A 24,549-nucleotide genomic window follows, 5' to 3' on the forward strand; every position below is an offset into this window, starting at 1 on the left:
GACGTCAATTAGGCCCGATCACTTGATCGTAAGCATGATGATTGCTGAGTCCTCGGCTGAAGGAAGTGAAGATCTCAATCCGGGGCTCATCGCTGTATGAATACAATCCCCTCCTGGCATCTGCCCGGCGAACTGGCACCGTGCGCTCGTTGGACCTCTGATCTGCGCTGTCTGTTCGGAGCTCCATTCCGCAAATGCGTCAACTCGCCCGAACGAGGCCACGGAGTGAGGCCAAGGAGTAAAATCCACGTTCTTCGTCCGAAGCGCGCCAGTCTCCCGATCGTCTGGGCGAGCTTCGCTGCGCTGCATTCCGTGAGCTGATTCTCATTCCTCTTCATTCTCTATATCACGCGGTCCGCCTCGGCCCCTTTATCAGCATCTGATTACCCGCATGCAGTCGCTCTGAGCGGCCACCCGCCGGAAAAACACGTCCTGACCGCGAGCAGCAGCCCCCGCTAGTCCGGGATACGCCGCCACCGCCGGCCGCTGGCCTGGCTCGCATGGTCATCAAGTTCAATTAGGCTCACACAAACGGAAGAATGATCCAGATTACTTCATCGTTACAACCTTGACCGAGGACAATTAGAGACTTCCTTCGCTCATCGATTTCGTGTGTGCATTCGTGACATGAATCGTGAATTTTTCGCGACGAAAACATGCGGATAGGAATCGAGCTGACTCAATGAGTGGGCACGGCCGGCGCGGCGCAGATATTTGAGGCCGTGCGTCGTCGGTCGGCAAATTTCCGGAAAGCTGGCCTAATTCATTCCCGCTGAAAAGGACCGCTGTCGGATGGAAGAACGCTCTGATTGGAAGGCGAATAATCCCGATCCAGTAGGAATCCCATATTGGTCTCTCGGCCCTGAAAAGCTGCTCGGAAGCCCTATGGGAATGTTTCAATCGATCGAACGAGAACAAAGCAGTTCTTGAGCCGGGAATATTGAAACGGGAGCTTCCACGACCATGATGGCCAATAACCCTTCCGTCCGTGGCAGCCAACGGCGCGACGACGTTATTACTCCGACAGTTGAAAGTGAAAATGAGAATCGATAATCCGTGTCTGCGCTCCCGTCCGACGTCGAGGGGATTCGGCGAAGAAAAGGCTCCCGATGGAGACACTACTTCAGATCTTCACGATGACGATTCAAGGGACACAATTGGTACTTACCGCTGAGGATCCGAAACGTCTCACGATTCTTCCCGCGCGATTTTTCCAGAACACCGGCCTCGAGCCGACGAATCTCTTTCAGGTCCGAGCGTACGACTGTATCAAGTGAGCATATTCCACTCAAAGGCATGAAGAAAAGCCTTCCGCTCCCTTCCGGAGCAGCAGTCGGAAAGTAATGAGTTCTTCCGGAACATGGAAAAAAGAATAGCTCTCATAATAGACCGCGTTGAGCGCTCATTCATTAGCGAGATATTTCTTTGAGCTCATTCGTTTCCGTTTGTTCACTGAGCTGCAGTTTTCAAAGCAGCGCCAATCGGAAAATGATCCTCGCGAGCGTATCTCCTCGAAACAATGAAACCCGCCGCGTATCTAGACGGTACCGAAACGCTCGCCGAAGTTTTCAATCGATCCGAACTTTCTCCCGGGCCGAGTGTCTCCTCGCTCCCCTTTTCAAGCTTTCTCCTCGTTCCGACGGTGGGGGATGCAACAGTCGCGATAGAGTTTCTCGCCGATTTCGGCTTCTAACAATCGCCTCGATAGCCATCCTCGTTCCTTTTGCCGACTTGCCTCGAGAAAGGTGTCCAGTCGGAGGGTGGCCCCGTCGAATCGGCAGCGTCGAGGTGGCTTGTTGCAATCCTCTCGGCTGCGGCTCCTCTCGGTCGCAAATGACGACACGAGATTGTAGGTGCAAAAACGTGCAATTCTCTCTAAGAGACGTGATTCGTACCAGACTGACGAAAGCCGCCCCGTATCGGGAGGATCTCTCAAGGTCAGACCGACCATAAAAATCGCTCGGAGCTCGTCTGCTTGTTGACAGTTTGCGGTCTCAGTAGGAGAATCTTCCAACGAGGAGGGCATTGATCTTTTGAATAACGGCACTGCAAGACCAATCGCAGTCGGAGCTTCAAGAGCAGCCGCAAAGTATCAGAAAGCAATTTAAGAGCGTCCGTGGTCGGCTCTGATGGGATGCCGAGAACGAGTCGTCAGTAACTCGATAGACGACGATTGGGACCGTCCGCGCGGCAATCGGAGTTTACATACGAATTGGTTATAAAGCGGGAACGAGTTGAACGAGGCTTTCCGGCTGCGAAACGATCCGATCTCACGGAGAGGCTCCGTCTGCCCCACGCTGAGACGAAGCTTCGAACCACACTCAAGAGTCGCACGTCGACCCGACAGCCACTCGATTCGCGGTAACATATTGGAGGGGTGGTCGTTCTATTTTCAACGATACCATTGTCCCCGGCAACGAACGGATTCTGGCAGACATATGTATGCGTGAACATCGGAGCACTCCTCGCAGGGGCCTGTAGCGAGCAAGCAACTGGGGTGGTTTCCGGAGAGGCAGCGCGCCTCGAAATCTACTCCTATGACGATCGAATTTTCGAGGGACACTCACCAGAGTTAGAATCTGTCTCAAATGCGGGCCTGACTTCCAGTACAGTTCTTGAAACAAAAGCGAGAGTGGTTCAAAGTATTGCCGACTCCTGAACTCCGTTGCCAACAATAAATTAATCAATTTCAATCAATTACGGCTAATCATTTTCATAGGTGTAGACGCGCCCATCAGCTTCGTCAGTGCCGATAGGGCTCAGCTCGCTTTTCCCCCGAACGACATTCCCTTTTTTCACCCCCTCGAGGTCACATACAGTTCCTGCCTATGGCTGATATATCTAGATGCCTCAGGCAGGAAACATGCCGGAGGGTGAATTGTCTCAGTGGATCATCTCTTGTTTACTTTCTACGGAAAGAGGCGAGCATCTGCTCAGCGTCAATATAGCTCTGGAGAAGAAATGATGCTTTGAATCCGTGAGACGCTTTGCCAGAATGAGAACTATGTACCTATATCACAAAGCAACTCCGAGTAGATAGTCCATAATAATCAGAGCGTTCCTCGAGCAAGCACAGAGATGGGGGTCGGGGATGAAACTTTCCCGAAAGACTTCGAGTTTCATGGACACATCACTAATCACTGAGTACTCGCCGCTCGGACGATGGAAAGCCACTCATGATCGGTTTCGGCGAGTCTTCCCGCTCGAACAAACGATCGAGAAGAACTTATAATCGACGAGAGATGGTGTGAACGAGAATCTTCTCGAGCGCAGCGGACGTTTACTCGAAGCTTTCGCTTCAGCATCAGAACGCAACCCACCACGACGCTCTATTTCTCACCCTCAACCGATTCGCATCCGAAGTTCCCGGTCCAGCGCCTCGTTCGCGAATAGGGGAATCGAAATGAATATTACGGTGCGGGGCTGCCCCTACCTGGGAGAGATCTTCGAACGCGACGTATTCCCGGGAACGAGGAGAGAGTCTAAACCCCCCGCCTCTGATTCGGGAGAAGCCTCTGCTTATAGTTTAGTGAGTAAGTGAGCCGATTTGTTTGTCTGCTCGTAACCATGTTTGCTGTTACGCTGGGTAAACGAATAACATTCGACGCCGGTTCGCGATTGCTCCCATTAGGGGAATAGCTGGCTCGTATGACCGAACAGAGCGGCAGACATCAACGACTTTTGAGGACGTCTGTAGTCTCGAGCAGAGACGAGAGCAACCTAATTTGAAGACCGGAGACAGCTTCTCATAATCATGGGCCGACTCATCAGCTGCCGCCTGAGAGTCTTGCGAGGAACGAGCAGCAAGAGCTTGGCGTGCCGCTGTCGCCAACGCTACGGCCACTGATGGAGGGAAGAATATTGGCATCTATTGATCCCGAGCGAGGACCTGTGTTCGCACGGATATAGCGCGATTCTCCGCGGCCCATCTGGTGTGAATCCGCGGATCTTTTGACGTGCAGATGGCCCACGCCTCGTTCTCCTTCAAGATGCCTGTCCGCTAACATTCCCCTAGACGCTCGCAGCTCGTTGTCCTTCATTGTGTGAACTTCATTTTCCGCTCGGACCTTCCGCGTTGACGCTTTCCACAGCCGTTCACCTATTGTGTCTTTGTCCAACTTCCGCGATCGTTGTCTTAGCAGTCGATATTTCAGGAGGAACGCGATTTTGATAAAAATCACCCCGGCTACGTAGTCGCCGATGGAACGTAAACGGCAGTTCTTTGGGGAGGGATCGACGCATAAACCTGCGATCTCGAATTTTTAGATGAAGGTTCTCCGGGAACTCGCTCCCTCGAGCAGATCGGGACTCGTCGGCTGGACTTGATGCGGTCAGAAAACGGAAGCTGCGTTTTCTTTCTTGCTCTCGTTCGCTTATTTACTTCTCTCGTAGCCTCGTTCCGACGTTGTTATTTATGGAAGCTGCAGGCTCGAACGTTTCATACGTAATGTTGTCTGACCGGCGGCGCCAGCGGTGTTTTTGGGCAATTTTTATCCAGTCACCGACTCTGCCGTTCATGTTCGCCGCTTCGATGGTGCACCGCACTCCCAATAAAGTCCGACTTGTTTGGGTGAGTACGCTCTAGAAACGGAAGGATGAGGTAGCGTATCATGACGAACTTCCACGAAATATCGAAAAAATCAGAAACTCGACTGTTTCCGCTGCTTAGATCTCCGCCGAATCTAATCAAATCTCCTGCAGCCTCTGTGTGCGATGCTGTTCGTGATCCCTGGCGTCTCACAGCAAGCTCCTCCTGTTCGGCGGAAAATTTAGTTTTCTCGGGGCGTAATATCGTCATCGCTCAAGGATACGACTGTTGTGGAAAAATTTCCAGACTTTTCTCCAGAACTCCAGGACGCGTCTTGTGCGTTTCTCCCCGAGCTCGTGAATGCTTCCAATCAGAAAAAATAATTGCTCCGCTCATTCCCGGACTCCGTATCTTCCTCTCTGAGCTCTCTAGTTTATGAGCTCAGTTTCAGTGCACTTTCCCTCCGATATCCAGTTCTGATCTCTCGACAGCGCCTGTTGTGTTCCGACGGACAGATTTCGGTAGTGACGTAGAACAGATGGGGCGCATTCAGCCTTCGACTGGCGTGAACATCGACAAGTGGAAGGCTTCCCTCCGCTCAGATAAGAGCTAGGCGAAGGAATTCCATCTTATGAATCTTCCTTATGGAGGTGATCGGTCTTCAATGACATACGATATAGAGAATTATTATGCACTACCAGCCAACACTGATCCGCGACCGATGTGCTCTCAGATCGGCGCGCATCGCCGCGGGGCTGGGCAGATTATTCGGTGCGTCGCTCGAGGTTGGAAAAAGCCAGAGATGGAAGCTCGCATGTCTACATATGTACAACGGCCTCGGGCGTCGCACGACTCCCGCAAATGGAATCAGATAAAGTGAAACCCTTGAGCTCTCCGTCCCGTGAGTTCACGCCGCGGCGCGACGCGAGATCTTTGGCGCCTACGCCCCCTGAACTGGAATCGGAACGATGTGCGCTCGCGTGGACTTTTTCGGGGCGCTTCTCCTCCCAATCGCAGCACTCGGCTACCCTAAGGCGGGAAAGAAACTTTAGACGACTCTCCTCGGCAGCGTCCCACGTCTTCTTAGCTCACGTCAAATCGTCAAGCGCGCATAGGGCTCAGGCATGTGCTGTCCCCCCCCCGAACTGTTCAATTTGGGGTCGAGACATTCCGCTCCTGATTTCTCTCGATCGCGGATTATCGGGAACCAACGTCGGTGGCGTCTCTCACGGCGTAGCGGATCCGCTACTTGAATATCCCGGACTTGGACATCTGGAATTGGGAAGAAAAATGATGTCTTCGCGAAGGAGATGGTTTTTGATGCAATGCCCACAAACCCGAGACGGTCGCCATTCGGTGCTCAAGCGGCGATCAATTCAAGGACCGGAGCGAGTGGTCTCACTGTTCATATCGGACATGTATCAGAAGTGAATAGAATCAAGTGTAATTAAGGAGGAACGAGTCCATTGTGGAGGAGGTAAGCTCTCTCATCGGCGGAAAGCGGAAACTGGGTGATTGAGAAACGGTGGGAATGATCCCTTGTCAAGACTCGCTAATTGATCTCCTTAGCAGTCACCTGCGTAGCTGCTGCGTCTGTCTTCACAGCCCTCGCGATTGTGAGGGGGATCCTGTAATTAGTGCTTGTTGGTCGAGAACGCCATTCTGTTGTCTCTCAGACCTAACCCCGAGTCGAGATAGGATTAGCAGCAGTGGCATCGGTCTCATCCGCATCAGGATGTCATCGTTGGAGGGACGTCCATTTTTCTTCTCTTTCAGGCGCAAACTTCATAAGTCGTCTCTCTATCAAGAACCCCGGCTGACCTTCGGACGTCACCGCAACGGTACAGCGCGTTGGTTGAGGGCTCGTTGAGGTCCGGCGTGCAGAGAGATTATGAACGTCCGTCGTCGTCATGGCTTCAAACGAATCGTTCACTGGACAAACCTCTAGAGAAGTAGAAGGGAAAGAGATATCAAATGAGGCGACTATGAGCCCTGACGCTTTTGAGGAAAAAGTTCTCGAGCCGTAGGCGGTCCGACATTGGAGTTGGGTCACTGACCCAGGTAATGTTGGTCGGCTCCCGAACCCCCCCCCCTCCCGGCAGGCGAATGTCTGGTCGAGAAGATCCTTGTCCCGCATCCGTGGCGCAAATGATCGTCTATGGATAAAGCTGGTGTCCGACTTTCCCAGTCTAAAATTTCTCGATCGCGGATGTCGAACCTCCGGAATCGGCGCGAGAATTCCGCCAACATCAAATCAGAAATGCAGCGGATGTTCTCAAGCGCGAGACGCATGCAGGTTCCTCGGTACAGACAAAGACCAATTGTTACAGCACCGGAGGACTGAACTTTCAGAATTTCCCGGAGACGCTCTCAAGGTTTTCATCGATGTAAAACCGAGGCATTCGACGGAATCGAGTGCCTGACGATCGGATGAAACTATTCATGGGTATGTTATCTGCAATGGTTGTCGAAATATAGGGGTCCAGAGTCGAACTCCTCTATGCATGTATATACCGCATTCATCATATTTAGCGAAAATACTTCTGTTTGGTGACCATTGTTGCTCCGAGGCTAGACGAGGTGTTCCCGAAAAGATTAAGGCTGCTCAGAGTCGCCGGCTATCCCGCTGTGTTCTGCAATCGCAATCCCCCCACCGTGTAATCTGAGACCTGGCGACGGATGTCTACTGCGATCCCTGGAATCAGAAATAAACTGTCCGTTTGAATCATCTAAGACTAGGACCTCCTGCGAGAGAACGGGATTTTTCTGACTGAGTGGCTGATTTGGGAGGGCCCAGCCCGCTCTCGTAATTCTCGGCACATGGGAACCATTCGCAAAGCAAGACTCTCAAATAGGTTCTGTCCTTGCTCGTTCCGTCTGCCGGAATTCGACAATACGGAGAAGAGGAATAAGAGAGAGCCTCCTGCGATCAGAACCCTTGTTCGAATTCATTTCGCGAGGGCTCACAACGCATGCCTAAAATGGTATTGACCTCCAGCGTCGAGTCCTTGATCTACAGAATTCGGGAGCCAATTCAAAGGTTTGAGAAATCGATCTGATTGCAGCGGTCTCTTCTATATTCCATTCGAGACCGATACCGAGCCAGAATGAGCTTCCCCGCTCTGGTTCCACGTTCAGACTCCTGCAGAGTACTGGTTCAATTCCTTGGAGCGGCAGATACGATAGCAAAATTCAACGCAGACATTCGAGTAATGGAGCTCGAATGTGGAAATGGTACCGCTCGCGGGAGCTCTGTGGGAAGGGACATGTCAGTGAATTCATTCATTCGATGGAATTCCAGCCAGAGATATGAGAGCAACGGAACTTCGTGCCCTCGCCGTCGCGAGACGCCGAAACTCTCGATTTGAAGGAAGGTCCTCTGATCATCTTCATGACCTTCCCGATGATGATGGATACAGAGATGAAGCCGAGTACTGCCTTCCCGGCCAGATTCCCTCAGTCAGGGTGCTCGTGCATCGAGTGCAAGTATAGACCTTCCTCGCGGAGGCTACCCATTTGACGGGAATCGTCCATCGATTACGCACAATAAGGGAGTTCGCCGCCGAAAAAAAAACATGAAGGAAAAAAGGCTGAGGAACCCCGGGAATTCCGAGACAATGGAGCTGGATTTGGCTAAGAGACCTCTTCTCGACGCCCAAACAGATCTTGCCGAGGAGAGTTTTCAGTGCGAACGATTCTGTAACCCGCGCGCTTGATGTCACGGGAGAGGGGGAAGAATAGGGAGTGCCTTTGGGAGACTCGAGTCAGTCAAGAAGAAGACTTATGAATTATGTTGATGAATCTAATTGGCTCCCCACTCATCGCTAAGCTAAGAGCTCAGTAACCTTACACTGGATCTCGGGCTTCTTCCTTGCCCTCCTCGAGCGCGGGAATGTCTCATTTATCAGGGCCGACGAGAAAATCCAATCATCCATATTTATTGGCCGAGAAGGAGAGAACGAGCGATCTTCCCTCATTAATATTCATGGAATCATCGCGACGACTCTGATTCTTCGAGGAGAGCTGGTCCCAAGCAGTCTGCGATTGACCGCACTCTGAAGAAAAAAATCCCCGGGGTGCCCGAGTCAGGGACTCAGGCGGTTTGTGGGCGTAGAACTACGTGAACACGGAACACGTAGTTCCGTGAGTTCGAAGATCTGCGAAAGATTTTCGATACTACCCTCCGGTCGACGAAGGGTATCACGAGATTCCCTCTGGCCGTTGTTCAAAAGACGCTTTTTTAGTTTGAGGAAAACGAGATCAAAGAACTCAACTGCGGGAACGAGATTCGGTTGGTAGCAACCTTCGAAGACTTCGGCAAATTTTCTAAACTCAGAAATGTTGACGAATGACATCAAAATCTTCTTATTACTCAACCGACAAACTTCAATCGGATATACGGTCCGATATCAGCACCGAGTGCGGCGTCGTTTTCCGCTTAGCAACCCGCAATTCGGACGGCAAGCGGTACGTGACCGAGTGCCACATTTCCTCGTGGAGGGTATAAGGATTAAAGAACATCGCGACTATGCGTATGAAAGTACATTAGATTCCATGACCATGTCCGCCTAGGAGAAACGCTGCTACATGATCTGCTCTCTAAATGAGATCTCATATTGCCGATCTCAAGGAACAATCATTGCATGTCCGATGGAGGATTTTTCGAGTATCGCGAGGCCGCGCATCCGCATCTAGACGATGATGGGAATGAATTAGTTGAAGACTAATAAAATGAGGTTCTTAATGGAATGTCGAAACCTTAGAATGATCATGATTCGGCATTGTAAGGATGGCTTCCCTCATCCTCCTTTTCGAGACCATCACTGGGCGGCGGCACTCAAAAAAGAGAGCTCTTCATTCTGGAATGATTTGTCCCAACGCGATAGACACACGTTCATTCATTCACAATGCTGCGACAGGACGACAGCACCGTCTAAAAAGTTTATCGTTGGGTGAACCACTCTCTCCCAATCGTCCGCTAAGCCGTACGGCCCGCCGTGGCTAGATTCTCTTCGCACCACGTTGCGTCCTGCCTGATAGGTGATTTCCTGAGGACCACTTCGGTTGAACTGAACTACGACTTCTCGCCCTTGTTTGTCACGGGAATCTGCTTCGTATCGCTTGTCTGAACACTGTTCGTTTTCTTATGTCGGGATTATGGCTGACGATGTGTTACGCGCAACTCGTTCTTTTTCTTCACGGAGTCCGGCATCCTTAGCTTGCTAGTCAGAAGGTTCTCCGCCGGTGTCCTTCCACGACCATCGACATCGACCAATGAGGAAAGGAAACGCACGAATGTAGTAGCCAAGGCTAGAATGAACGACGAGAGTCCATTCTCATAAGAGGAGATATGTAATGAAGAACGCGCGCACATCGTTTTCCGCTGTCATTATACAACCTCAACCGGAGGTGTTAGTTGTCTTCAACATCGTCGCAGGGTGGAGAATTGAGGAAAGTTTCAACGATTAATTTAGCAAAACTGAGGCGATCCTGAAGAAATAGATCCATCTCTAGCGGAGGAGAGATCCTCCGCCAAATATATGTTTAAAATCAGAAAAAGGGAATTTCTGGATCCATCAATCGACATAGCGTTTCCAGAACAGTTGATTAGGACTAATCAAGGTATGCTGAGGGTTTCTTGCCCTCAGTTTTTTCAGCCTCCGAGTCTTCGTTCCGACGTTCTGCGAGAACGAGCCTACTTCTTGGCCTGTATTTTATGAAATAATCAAGATAAGGGGGAAATTGAGTAGCATGAGCGGTGCCTCATTCTCAGCCGGACATATTCAGCCATCACCATTTTCATTGTCAAACGCTCTGTTTCAGAGAAATAAGCTCGACAAGTTTGTTACACAGGTGACTCGCATAGAAAAAATGCGTAAGCCTCTAGCAGACGACCCCAGCACATACGCATGCTATCTCCAAGATTCGAATTTTTTCGAGCTTTGGCCCCCCAATACTCCCCATTGAAAATGGTGCCCGTTACCGAGGGCTATAGCGTAGTTCTACGCTAAAAACTGAGCATGGTCGATCGCGCTCAAACGGTGGGAAACTGCGGCGCGTTCCTTTCTAAGACCTTTGTCGCAAATGATTCGCCATTCAGAACCCGCAGTTATCCGGGAAACCCTGAGTCCGGGAGACTCTTCAGTCGATTAGAATGCTGAAATGTCTTGAAATCCCAACGAATATTAATCGAATATTCAATATATTCGACATATTCGGAGTCCCGCAGATTTTTCCCGGGAGAATAATGGACACAGCCATGCTTGATCCTTTCCCGATAGATGCTAGGGAAGAGCGCTAATCTCCTTTTGTTCTCTCGGGCCCAATCCGGCTTTCGGTGGATGACCGAAGCATCGGAGATTATCTTTTCACGCAGCAAAGCGGTAGAGCCATGACAAGCTTCAGTGATATTACGGTGTCAAGGGCACGTAAGCGGGAGAATCTCTTCAATTTCGAGGAATTATTTTTAATAATTGTCGGACCGACGTCGCGTCGTTGAAGAGTGACTCACGTGGCTTGCATTTGTTGTCCCCCAAGGACTTCCAACAACGATCAGGTATTGCTCTCGAAGACAGCTTGAGGAAGACCGAGACTACGGTCCATATCGTTCTGCGATTGCGCTTTCTGCGCGGCGCTTGTGGGTATGATCTCTGAGGCTCATCTGGGCTAATACGCATGCCACGTGGGCCTTCTTCTCACAGGCTGGAACGAAGCCATCTCGCCAGTGCGATACTAAACATGCGTCGAATATGAGCGCGTAGGTCCCCGGGAGATCCCGTTTGGTCGTGCGTTCTCAGTAATTCGGTTCAACAGAGCCAATTCTTATACCTGGCGAAGGCGCAGACCAATGTTTTGGAGCTCCAACAAGTTGGGGTCTCGTTGCTCTTGTTGGGGGCAGGATAGGTTTTCCTGCTCCGAAGCGAAGGAGCCGCTCTCGTCCGTAGAGAAAACACGGGGAAGCAGCTGGAGAACGGATTTCCAAATCTCGACCAGGGGCGACTGTCCTCTCAGCGTTTCACGCATATTTCTCCCTCGAGAGATTTTTCGATGGATGACATCTGAAAACCGTTGGCAGCTGAGAGTGGTAGCGATTCGAGGCGACCCTTCGCTGAGATTCCCTTCAGGGGCGTGTGGGAGCCATAAATGGCAATCAACGAACTTATAATTAGAAGGGTGCATACTAAGTAGCTCGATAAGAATGACCCACAGATGGCCCACGGAGGGACCTCGATGCCCTCATGAGCTGCCATTTCTCCAGCCACCGATCCTCCGGCTTGATCCGGAACAGAGTCGGAGGCGTAATTTTAGAGTTTTGCCTGCCCAGTCCTCCGGTGGAAAATGAAGACAGCCGATAAGAACTTGACTGCTGATCGCTGTTAGCAATCGGTCGACGAAGGAATCATCGGTTTCCTTGAAAACAACATTTTTCGACCCCAAAAACTACCAAAGGGAGCGAGCCGGCCATCTAGAGAGAAAATCGGGCATGAACCGAGCTCGATCCGGGTTGCGGATGTAATGAATACCTCAGACTACCCGACGGGATCGACAGCTCAAGCGACACGTCAATGGCCGGATATCTTGATCTCCCGAGCGGCCAAGTCTATCAACTGAATGATTTGAGAGACGAAGAGAATCGTGCATACTGTTTGCCGACGAAGCGAGTAAACGAGGACCCTCGTTGGATTTCGATCGTCTCCCTGTCATTCTCGACGATCATGGTGACAGAAGAGAAACAGCCGCGGTCATTGACGGGAAGACATGACTCCCATCCCTGTCCGGAGAAGTGACAAGGCGGAGATGTGGAAATCGTGAGCACACGTACATACATACGGTGGGAATGCTACATTTTTCATCGAGAAGTTTCCAAAGCCGTCAGCTGGTGCATCATTCACAAAGCTTCCGAGCAGAAGACAAAAATCTCTATCGACGACGGGGTCCGTAAACTAAGCATGAGCCGGAAGCATCTCGAACTGTCTAGTATTGTATTCATCGACGAAACCTTCCTCGGATTTCTCGAACGGGTCGCGGATCGGCACACGAAGAGGCTGCGCGATTGTTCGAGATGCCAGTTCCATCAATTCGTTCAAGCCCACAAGTCGTGGACTCGTTGGGCTCGTTCGACAACGCTGCGGCCGGGAGACTTTTCGTCATCCCGAATGCCTCGATCAACGAGTCCAAAATGAGCCTAGCCTCATAATGGGGGAAGTAGTTGGATTTTGCGAACCATTGAGTTGAACATCCTCCATTCTTTCCCTCCACGAACTCCGCCGGTAGGCTCCGCATGTTTAAGGAGCGGAAAGGGTCAGCCATCTTGGCATCCGCTTTCTGCCAAACAAGCTGAAAACACTGCCCGCGGTCTCCCGCGTCTTCCAATATCCACCGATCCGTGGCAAAACTTCGCAGAGTAGTCCCTGACACTCACGGTGTGATCTAATCCATAGATCCCAGTTAAAACTTGCACTAGTACTCATGTGATTACATGCCGGGAGCGACTTCGCACCTGCATCGTTCCAATGCACCCAGATTACTCCTCGTAAGCTCCCCGACCCGGAGCTCGCGGCCGTCCGCGTCGTGGCCATTACTCCGCCCGGCTCGCTCAAAGGAGTAGGTATTCGTGGATAGCCGCGAAGAAGGAAACGTCTCTACTCTCGGGAGCATTTCTTCTCGCGATGGCCTCTGGCTCAATTATTCTGCTCTCGCTTTGAATCTGCCCTTTGAGAGAAAATTCTAGCGTCGAATTTCCCCGATTATGGGAAAACTGAGCTCGAGATTCCCGGGATGACCACGACCGATGGGAGAGGGATGATAGCGATGCTTCCGGGAGAATATTCGTTCGAGTTTGCTCTCCGCCGAGAACTTGAGTCGCTCCTTACGTCTGATTGTTTTTTGTTTGTCCGTCCGTCTCTGCGTCGTAGAAAGCGTGTCCGAGCGCGGGTCGCTACAAAGGTCGGCCTGGACAAATTAAAAACTTTTGGAAAGTTTCATTTTCCGACGGGATGATATGTGCAATCAGTGAGAGAGCAAAGGATGGGAGCGTAGTTTTTCCGGTATGCGGGAAGACTGACCGCGGCCGCTCGATGGAAGTGAACGAGCGGGATGTAGAGATTCGCTGTTGGGCGAGAAGCCCCGTACAGGTCACTATGCTGTTCAGGCGTGCGGCGCGGTTACCAGGGAGCAAAATGAGAGTAGAATGACCTCTGGAACATATTTGAAGCTCTCCGCGGGACCGCCAGCTCGGTCTCGAAGGACTGGCGCGATGACTGTTTTGAGTGAAGTTCACTTATTCGAAAAAGATTACGACGCAAATCACCCTGTGCTCACACCTGCGGTACTCCACGTACACTGAGCCCAAATGGTTGGAATTCCCCCATGGTGAAGCACTGAGTTCCCTCCTCGGAAGTTCTCTGACGACTCGGACACGAGGACGAGATCAGCCAGACTCGGAATTTCATCGGTTTCGATGCAAGGAAGTCAACACTGCGCCTCAATCCTCCGGAATACAGCCCCATCCTTCTCCTAATACGGTAGATTAGGCAATTCGAGGAAACGACATTCGAGCGGCTTCGTCGATGCTGCTCGAAGCTCAGTTCTCAGGGTAGGGATGAGAATATCCGACACCTGTGCCCTTTTCCTCGACCAATAGCAGCCTCTGGGCTTCCGTAATGAGCGTCCTCTCAAATGTGGCTACTTGTGATATATAGGATGCAAGGGCTCCTATCGTGACTCGGAGGATCCATTGCTACTCGTCGCGGTCAGGTCACGTGGAGTGACAAACATGACTTGCTGCAATCTGTAATTCTCTTGACATTTGAACAAGTAGGCCTCCAGTACGGGACTTGCTAAGGAAAGGTGCTTTTAATTCTTGTTGATTCGTTCGGGATGGAAGCTCGTAACGAACATGTTCAGTTCAGGACGCTGTGATACCCGTTCTGAAATCATTCTTAGACCATACCGACGGGCCCGCGGGATCCATGTGCCACGAAAATACTTTGGCGCCCGCAGTTCGACTTCCGAGGACAGTCTATGACCTCGAAATTCCATCTCGAATAGCAGATCTTGATTTCGCTCAGTACATAATGGGAACCAACGATGCGACAGCGCATCTGGACAGATTTACCGAGCCGACTCCGAATGAGCCCTTCAACCTCCGACACATCAACGATACCGGCCCTGATTCCAATTTTTCTCAGTACCTTCTGCGAGAAATCTTCGTACAAAGCTAGACTCCTCTCAAAATAAGTTTGCACGCCACTGATTCGAGGACTACCGATGGCACACGTGCCGTGCTTGGTGAACTGATACCGCCAGAAAGCTGAATCGCCGGTCTCGGTGAAACTTGGCCACGACTCTCGCAGAGTCGGTAGCATTCCACCCAACTCTCTCAGATCGAACTTGCTCCCGCCGCAGAATGCGAGGTTCGAAGGCCACAGGCCATGGATGGTCCATTCCGGATACTGGGGCAGCGCGGAGCTCCTCACGCATCTGAAAGCAGAGCGAAATAATTTTTCGAAATGAATCCAGATTGTACATTCGATTCCTAGCCGGGCTTGTACAATTGATCATCGGGGGAAAAATCAGCGGAAACAGCGCTCACTTTGGATTCTCGTAGCAGATCCCTGCTCCATGTTGTACAGCCAGAGTGTAGTGACTGAAAACTCGAACACTCTGACCAGACGCAGCCACGAATGAGCTTAAACAGAACAGAGCTCGGAACTTGGCAGACATCATACGCGCGAGCATACGATCGGAAGGTGTCGATTAGATCCGTATCACACAGCAATTCTCGAAATGGAGCGGATCGTCTGACGTTTCACAGTGAACCCCCGTCGTACATATGCTTGCTTAGGACGAGTGTTGCACCGACGCAGCCTAATACGGTGCGCTCGATATCGACGAGCGGACTTGAGGATTATACTGAGAGCAAGCCGGTACTCCACTGCCAACTTCTGGATTTCGCGGAGAACGTTCATACGGCTGGCTGGTATTACTGAATCCATCCTTGTCGCTAATAATAATCAGAATACGACGAATCACGCTCTGACGAGAGCACTCGATCCCGGGAGTTTGAGCCGCCGCGCCGCCTGCTGTCACAGGCTCACTTCGGGATTTCCCCAACTTTGGAAGCGTTTCGACGCATCGTTCTCAGCCAGTGTTTCCCGAACTTATGCGAGACTAATTCTTGGCTACGTCTAACCGTATTGCTAGCTCCACAGGATGAAACTCTCCGTTTCAATAGTTGAGGCTCGTAATCTTCGGTTGTCATCTACTGGTGAACAGCGAAGGAGTTTACGTTCTCTTTCGAAAGTTTAAGGCTCAAAGATGAACGGAGCACTAAGTCTCTCTGGCAGCAGCCAACAAAAGTTTGTCCCGAGCGGGACTTTCTGTAACTAGACGTCGTGTATCAGGAAGGAAACTTCCGGACCTGCAAGACTCGAACTGGTATTTCGGAACGGCTTCAGCGGGACTTCTGAAGAAGTCTGATCGCGTATTCGATCGATGCTCAGATAAGCCAAGTGGATGCAATCCTCGCGGCGAGCCGTCTGGATTTGAGGGATCGGTCTAAGGAATAGCTGTCAAAATGAGTGGCGCTTTCCAAAACTGATAACAATTCATCGAGAGCTAGCGGTAATCATGAGTTTTCTCCTGGGTTTTCCGTGGTCTTCGACAACCTTGTAGCGGGAGAAACAGATATTTGGATGGGTGACCCACGAAGAAATCGATATCGAAGATCCTTATCGATGGGGGCTCGGACCAGCGATCACAATCGAAGTCCCAGAGTCTGAGTCTGTCCATCGAGACCACAGTCTGCGATTGTCCGGCTGCTAATGACGAGAAAATCACGCTCTGACTGCGGAGAGACAAACAGGCGACTAGCCTGGAGTTTTGACACCCTGAAGATTTTGCTCTGAAATCCGACTAGGTTCCCGCGGCGTCAAAGCCTCGTCACGAGTCATCCATTTGTCAGGGAGGGTTTCTTTTTGAGTTGATCCGAATCAGTACCAGCAAACTACCAGGTCTACGGGAGGATGAGTCTTGCTCTTGGCCTATCCTTCCCTAGACCTACGATGATTCATCCTGCCGAAGGTGCATTGCGAATGAGCACTCGCGACCTGCGTAGTTCAGGCGTCGCGTTGGTGTTCCAGAGTATGGAGAACTCCGTTGTAAGACTCGAAGATCTTCCGGATGGCTACACTCTTCGTCAGGGGCTCGCATTCTTGAGTTTTCCGTCGCAAACCTTGACGGGAGTCGTCTGCAGGCGCATCCAGTATGTCGCTTTTCAGAACATAACTACGCGCCGTTCGCTCGGGCTTGAGGAGGCAAAACGAAGGATGGAGCAAAGCCAACGCATCGCGAAAAGTTCCATGAAGACTCGGGGGAACACATATTGTAATACTCACCACGTCATCGCATGGCAGTGAGTCTAAATAAGTCAAATGTGTTGAAATCATTCCTGATGAATGATCATGTTTCACGAATTCTTCCCCCGTTCCCGGCCCTATACACGGCGGCTGCTCTCCTGAGTTTACGGAGCAGCTGTCGTAGCAGAGCATCCGTATGTAAACTACAATCAGCTCTAATGATTGCATTCATCGATGCGATCGTCCCCCTCGCCCGCTCCTTCATCCTCTCCATCGATTTCGCTCAGCAGCGTAAGACAAGGATGCGCTACTCGTCAGGTAGCTGAGATCCTGCGTCTCAATGATGAGCGGAGAAGAAAGACGCCACCTGTACTTCAGTTTCCGGTGGCAATCCTGGCTCGATCGGCTCCTTTCTCCTCGTGGATGAAGAGATTCGGCACTTCGGAAGTCTAATAGCGGCCCTCGTGAGCGGGCCTTAATCGACTCGAGGACGTTTCCGTGGTCGTAGAGACGAGTGCCGCATTAGACAAGTTCCCGCAGAGTCGGAGCGCCATGTTTCGACGGTGGCCTCGGGATCGATCTCCGTGGACTTCACCCCTCGAGCTCGGCCCTCGAATAATGCTCGAAGGACACCGCGAGTGATTCATGCGAAGATCAGGCTCGCAGCAGGCAAGACACTCCGAGCGGAATGGAATGCGCGTAAGTTTAGCAAACCGGGTATGAACATTGGGGTGTGAAGCGCGCGTATACGAATGTCGGGTTACTCGTTGAAATCTGCTAACTCACGTAAGCAGATCGTCAAACACTGATGCACATCCGGTGAAGCGTCAAGCGGAGCGGATCCGAGATCAGCTTTTCCGCGAGGCAAACGAGTTCGTGAATTCGTTTGCGATTCGCCTCGGGTGTATCGCGGGTCGCAGGAAGCATTACGAACCCCTCTCGATTTCGCATTTCGAGCCCGGAAGCATGATCTGTGAAGGAGAAGCGTCTGGGAAAGTTCTGCATTTGCGATCCGGAACCGCCCGATACCTCTTCCCCAACGTTCGGCAAGCAATGGGCTGGAAGAACCATTCGGATGAGTTCCGGGTGACCGTGGCGTGGGACATTCCGAAAGTTCCGAGATTTTCAAGACGTGATTCTGCTAAATTTTACGACAGAGGTCGTTCCCCGAGCTATGTTGCGCTTCAGATAGGAGCACAACCTTGCTAAATGTGCGTTCCTTGCAGCGTGCTACGAGCGTCTTCCATGAGTCGAGAAATCTATTTCGTACACGGAACGGTCCGAGATGTCCTGAGGAGAAGAACGTGTCCATCGCAATATTCCTCACTTTTCCCACGATATCTTCCACACCCATTCCCTGTATCTGAGAATACATTGCAGCATGGGAGACATCGCCATCCCTGAGAACCGTGAGAAAACTTCCGCGCACATCTTTCTGATTTCGAGTCGATACAATTTCCGTCACAACTTTTCGAAGGTCGGGGGCATCTTGCCGACTTCATGAACCGTGGCGTAGAGATCTCGGATTTCCGAAGGTACTCTCCGCCTCCAGCGGGCAACGTCCTCTGCTCCGCTGACTGTGAGGTGTAGATGAAAGTTTGCCATCCGGTCTATGTCTAGAAAAAACTCTGCAGGAGATCCGCGGCTCAAGGGATCAGGCTGCTCTCGGCGTAAAATCGACACGACAGGCATGATCTGATTGCATTCTGGCCCAGCGAGGGCTGGCTCACTGACAGGGGCACTTGCGTCCGCCCACAGATAGGGCCGATTACAGCGGGCAGCAAAAAAAGCATGTACCTACTGAGCGCGCTTCTTTGTACCTTCCTCGTGGAAATTATCGTGGCCTGTAGGGCGTCGTTGATCATTATCTCCCGCCGACTCGGATCCCGAAAATCAACATTCTTTCCTATGAAGATCCCAGAAGCTGTGTCCGATCACACATAGAAGCCTCAAATATTTAGAGAGAACAAAGTATTAACAGAGCGGGTCTCCAAGAATTAGAGAGCTCGAGACTAGGCGCGGAATCCGCTGCGGAGCTCGAGCCTTCCTTCTATCATAGAAATACGATACATAGCGACCGGTGCTCGTGGTCCATGGACGATCCGAGTCCTCTCGTCGATCCCTTCCGCCCTCCAACGGGTTGTTCTCAGTCTTCTCGAAGATGGATGGTCCCTCAAGGATCAGCAGATGACATTCCAGGTCTGACTCCCTACGGCTCCGCTTGGAAGTGAGGTAGCGAGGTCTCAAGTTCTGCTCGAAGTCAAGCAGAATACCACTTTCGTATTCGTTCAGTGGTGCTCTTCCGAAAAAGCCCTTCGTTGCATAATCGCATCGAATTTCCGTGGCAAGCGAAAGGTGACAGCGTTGGGAAGATCAGATTTGTCTCCATGACTCGGAATCCTTGGAATGATGCCCCGGAGCCGGAAAACGGACGAGACTGTTCAGAATGGAGTGCATCCCTCAAATTGTACCGATCGAAAGTCGAGAATTCAGAATATTTGAGATATCTGAGCATTCTCAGGATTTCGACTCCTCGGTTACAGTCTCCAGATCCCGAGAATAAGCCATGCAGCTCCTCCCTCGACATCGGTAGAGTTTTCGAATTTCGAATTTCCGAACTCGGAACGAGATGGAGAGCTCATACGTGGCTGTTCGTAGCTCCCGAGTCTCGCATGAATCAGATCAGGAGCGTACAATGGCGCCGCTTCACGGAATCAGATTCGGAAGCTCACGATTCCGTCCGGGGCTATCAATTCTTGAAAAGGCGCGTAAGGTGCAACAGGTTCGTATTTGCGATCTCCTGGCTGGAGCCAGTCAGGTTTCATCGATCGGGTGCTGGATTCGACATGTGTTAGACACTTTTCCCTCGGTGTTTCCAGCTCCTTGCACGGAGCGAACCAATCAACGATGAGGATATCTGGACTAGTGAATCTGGCGGAGAATCCCGACGTGTCATCTGTTGAGGACGAAGGGTCCACCGAAGATATCGAGGGTGAGATACTTGGGAGGAAAAGAATCGAAAACTGTCGGACATCTATCCATGGGGCTCTGAAGGAGAATCAGCTCCGTGAGTTCCCGTTTAAATCTTGTGTGAGATTCATATTCTGTCAATTAGAAAGACCTGTGTAATAAGATGATTCTCTGGTGAAGGACGGACTAGGTATTGATTTTTGTTGGCTGGACGGCCATCTCGGTCGATGTTTTGAGCGTTGCAGCTCGAGGAAGTCTGAGGAAAGAATAGCGCACAGAACTCTCCCGACGAGTTAGCGTACGCACTGCACGCATGCTATCGCTAGACTCAGTGGCTATGCTATGACCAATTAAGAGGCACAAGTATGAGAATATCGAGAGGAATTTTATTATATCCTCGCGATATCACACCGCCCGCCTGAAAAGGACTTTACCGGGGAGTCAGCATCACGTCGCGTCGCCGATGCGATTCGATGACTCTAGGTTCGGAGCTTATCAGCATCGTAATCGTCGAAATCAGCCAGCGCCAACAGAGCAGCTTGAGTTTTCGCCAATTTTTTAGTCATTGACCTCTTTGATGGGATGAAAACTTTACCGTTGAAATCGACCCTGCAGATAGATTGCAAGCATCCTTAGAAACTCGGACTGCACATCGGTAGAAGCGGCAACCGCCCACAGGAGACAAGGACTCGACGTCCTAAGCACTTGGCTGAGCTCGATAGATTCATGCATGAAACAGTCATATTTATCACTGAGTGAGAGTAGATTTTTGCATACCGACAGAGGAACGTCCGATCGTGCGGCTCTCCCTCCGGTGGCAAATCAACGAATTCGGGCTGTTTGATCTTTCTAGCCACACAAATTTCCAGAATTAAGGTCACCGGATGCTTGCCTCCCAAAACTTTATCGATGACCTCCTGTATCGCAGCCGTCTCTGCAGCGGATCTGATTCGGAAGGGAATTACTAATGTTGCATAGGGGAATTATATTCGTGGAGCAGGGAGAGTTTAGGGTGCCCTTACCTGTTTAAAGTGGTATTCATGGCGCTGTTCGCTGGAGTTGGCATCGGTTTCTTCACTGCCGATCGCTTCCCGATTGGTGGCCTTTTCGTAGGTATTCTTGCCATGGGTCTCTTCATCAACTCTTCTTGCGCGACGAGACCTTTGCGATCGAATTTAATCTGTGGCAGTAGAGGTTCTAGCACGCCCTCTTGATTTTTACCTGTGAAAGGTACTGTCAGAGATCGAGCTCTCCTCACGCCATAAAAAAACTTCTGACATTGAGTCCCCACCTAAGGCAGTCCCGGGAGTCCATCCCATTTTCTGCAAGAGAGTCATTCCGATTCCGCTATTCAGAGCCTTCGTATCTCTCAGGAGGTTGGGGTGAATCCTATTTTGATGTCGGAAGCAATTCGTCGGCGGGGGTAGGGGAGTCGGGTTCACGTGAGCTGTGGATGAAGTATTTCTCTCATGATTCTTGCATAGAGATTCATCATCGGAACCAGGAACGGAAGCTTACCCGAGAAGAGTTTCACGTCCGGGATGAAGAAATTCATCTCTTTCAGGACAGCATCACAGTGTTTTTGGGTTTCTTTGGCCTCGATGTCAAAAGGGTTGCTCTCCAATCTCAGCGAAGCTCCTTGCAGCCGATTCAGGATCTGGAGGAAGGTGTAAAATTGTGAGTAGGTCCAATGGAAATGTAGGGGAGATGGAGTTAGATACGTTCCGATAGGAAGCTTCACCTGAGGTATGGACAAACTTCTGATTTCAGGATCGATCGATTCTTCGAATCGCGGTGCGATGCGAGCTTCGTCCTCGGCGGGATTTACGGAGGGAGTTGACTCTGTACTCGTGGCACTCCCCGGGGGTTTCTTGAAAAGCAATTTTGGATCAGCCGTGGAATTTCGGGTCGGTACGACAACTCAGAATTTCCAGGTGAGCCTGAGCTCAACATACGATACTGGATAAGAGTGAGGAATATGATCCTAGAGAAACGCGCTAATATGGCGCCGAGCATCTCAAGATGCGAGTTCTCGTTGCTGAGATTCAATTCGAACACATCCAAGTACTCACGGGTTTCTGCTTCTTCGTTTCCGGCTTGACAGGACGCCATTCTAACTGCCTATGAGAACAACCGCTGCTGACAGGAAATTGTGCGCTAAGAATTTTCTCCTGCGGAGAGGGGAGATGTTTAACACCACACTTATTCAAAGTCAATAGAGCACGTCTCTGAGAATTTTTCCAATGGGGTTGCATGTACGGATCGGGGGAATTTCGAACCTTCGGTGACTTTATAGGGAGTGAGATCGAGTTGGCGATATTCATCTTTATGGGCTTATCCTTCACGAGGAAGGGATGATTCACATGCGAGCTCGATGGCCTGGAAAAATGCGTTCAAGAAACACCGATCGATCTCGACCTCTGAACCGCTCTCTGTTCAATCACATGGTGACATGGGAAGCCATAGTCTAGGAGTGTCCAATGGGCGGGAGATGAGTTCCAAAAACTGGTTCTACTGGTCCTGATGGATCAATCGGGAGGGCTCCCCGTGATACGTGGTGAGAAGGCCAGGCTCGAGAATCGAGTCAAGCTTCACGCCCTCCAAAAGATAAGGAGAAGCGGAGGAACGGAATACCCATGTACCACCCATGCAGATGCTATGGAACATGTATAGTGAATGCCCATGTGGCCGCGTAATAAAATATGCCGGCTCTTACTCGTTTTCATCCTCTTCCCTGACTTTGCGACACATTTGTGTGTACCGCTCGATTGAATCGGACGTCTCGTCTTTCTGAAAACCCATCTTCTCGGGATCGACTACCAAGCCCTAAAAGAGAGAAAAATTCCATCTTGGGGGTCTGAACGAATTTGCGAATGAATCCATTCCACTCAACCTGACCGATATCGCCTCCCATGAAGACCAACCTTTGGCAGCGTGCCATTTTCAAACATCAATTTCACGTTGCGGCGCGCGACTTCGAAGAGCTCACTCTTATTAAAGCCGCGCCGTCGTTCCGAATCAGACGACGATCTCCTACGTTCCCGCTTCGAACTTCGGGAGCGATCTGAAGACATTTGTGGGTTTTAGTCGGGCGTCATCGGCTACCTGGGAGATGCCTGGGTCCACTCTGATCAGTTGCGGAACCCTCGGGGAATTCCAACGGCTTTCCAAGGGTCCCGACATCGAGACCGTAATCCGAATCGTTCGATACCGAGGAAGCGGAGCAACGCTCCGGCGAGAGATATTCTCGCATCGAACATGCTTGCTGAATATCAAGTAACCTTTTCTCCTGTCTCCACGTCTGTCCGCACTCCGACTGCGATGGTGTCGGCGGCTCCTATCGTCACGATGTCGATGGGTTCTGGATGTTCGCTCATGTCTGGAATCGACGAATAAGGAATGATGTTATGGCATCGTTGAAGCGATCATACGGAAGCAACAGATGGAAGTCATGAGAAAGATCTCGGAATCCGGCACGATCAGAATCCTCGGCCCGCAACCATCTACGATCTCGGAGAGCAAGACGACTGCATGATGCCTCAATGGGTTCCCATTAACATAGTTCATAGTTTCTTCAAGATATCAATTCTTCACCGAGATTATACTTGGTGAGCAGGGAAACTGATCTGTGAATAATTCCAGACATCAATGTCAGTGATCAATGGATTCCTCTTTTCTAAGCTCCATTCATGAGTTGTGGAATACCTCGATCTTCGGCTGTGGTCTCGGGAGTCATCACCGTCTGATGCACTTCGAGTACGTTGCTTCGGTTCTTCACGATTATGCTTGTCTTTTTCCCGTTTCACTCTGGATATCCTTGGTTCTCGGGTGCCCCCACTCTGAACTTCGATGGTGGTTGGACTCACCTCTCCAGAATCTTGAATGAGAATCGAGAATTGAGTCCCGGCACATTGTCACTTTACTTCCACCCCAGCGAAACGTGAAAAGTTAAAGCATCCCTCACCTCTCGCAGCAATTTGATGAATGCGCTCGCTGAAGTAGTCGGCTAAGATATCAGAAAGGTCGAAATCCGTTCCGGAGTCTTCACCCAGCCCTGTGGCGTCCTGGCGACCATCCGTTCCATCAGATTGAAGGAAGTCCGATGGAATATCGTCCATGTTTCATTTGGAGCGCAGTGGCACAGCTGATCAGCTCTGAGCCGTGTCCCGATTTTTTCGGAATTCCGAGGCTTACCTCATGCACCGCAGCGTCGCCTCTCGAGCACATTCACCGGCTCATGCACACCACTGCCGAGAGACCATCCCAATAGATTCTTGAAGGAGAGCGCAATGCTCGAAGAAAGCTTCGAAATACGATTCCGGGCCTCATTCCTCAAGTCTGAGACGCTGTTTACAACCTGGACGGCGATCTGCCAGCCGCCAGCGAGACTTTCCGAATATCTTCCGTGCACGCTCACAGGATAACAAGGAAGAACAAATCTCGGAGAAACCTGACTGCTTTCGATTTCATTTAATTTTTAATTACTAGTCGAAGGCCGTCGTAGGCCGTAGTAGAACAAGTCGCCGACGAAGGATCAAGGAACCGAGATGGATGAACGCATTCTCCCTGCGAGCGCGACGGGCGCTGTTCCGTGTTTCGATATTCGTGCGATTCTCCTCTCGATTGCGTTTTTTCCGGGAAGCCCTGCTTATGTCTCGACCCTATTCCACCGACTGCTCCGGAACGGCTCCA

General features: G+C 51.0%; 3 protein-coding genes across 3 annotated transcripts; all 3 read right to left on the bottom strand.

Annotated features, from left to right (window-relative positions):
- Positions 1-14,417: 14,417 nt before the first annotated feature.
- On the bottom strand, positions 14,418-15,517 carry LOC100905864 (ribonuclease Oy). The gene is made up of 2 exons (XM_003741793.2): positions 15,123-15,517; positions 14,418-15,010 (listed from the first exon to the last, which is right to left on the bottom strand). The coding sequence occupies exons 1-2, from the start codon at positions 15,266-15,268 to the stop codon at positions 14,470-14,472; spliced, it is 687 nt and encodes a 228-aa protein (XP_003741841.1). The 5' UTR covers positions 15,269-15,517; the 3' UTR covers positions 14,418-14,469.
- A 4,710-nt stretch (positions 15,518-20,227) lies between these two features.
- On the bottom strand, positions 20,228-23,538 carry Son (Son RNA binding protein). Its single transcript, XM_003741794.1, has 11 exons — positions 23,139-23,538; positions 22,782-22,921; positions 22,574-22,683; positions 22,137-22,236; positions 21,930-22,028; positions 21,599-21,727; positions 21,376-21,514; positions 21,149-21,304; positions 20,880-21,078; positions 20,635-20,802; positions 20,228-20,466 (listed from the first exon to the last, which is right to left on the bottom strand). Exons 2-11 carry the CDS (start codon positions 22,806-22,808, stop codon positions 20,337-20,339), a joined length of 1,257 nt encoding a protein of 418 aa, XP_003741842.1. The 5' UTR covers positions 22,809-22,921; positions 23,139-23,538; the 3' UTR covers positions 20,228-20,336.
- Positions 23,423-24,379, bottom strand: LOC100907312 (uncharacterized). The gene is made up of 3 exons (XM_003741803.2): positions 23,822-24,379; positions 23,563-23,734; positions 23,423-23,483 (listed from the first exon to the last, which is right to left on the bottom strand). Exons 1-3 carry the CDS (start codon positions 23,973-23,975, stop codon positions 23,432-23,434), a joined length of 378 nt encoding a protein of 125 aa, XP_003741851.1. The 5' UTR covers positions 23,976-24,379; the 3' UTR covers positions 23,423-23,431.
- Positions 24,380-24,549: the final 170 nt, after the last annotated feature.

Source organism: Galendromus occidentalis, unplaced genomic scaffold (genome assembly GCF_000255335.2).
Source record: "Galendromus occidentalis unplaced genomic scaffold, Mocc_1.1 scf7180000077198, whole genome shotgun sequence".
In the NCBI taxonomy this organism is placed as follows: Eukaryota; Metazoa; Arthropoda; class Arachnida; order Mesostigmata; family Phytoseiidae; genus Galendromus; species Galendromus occidentalis.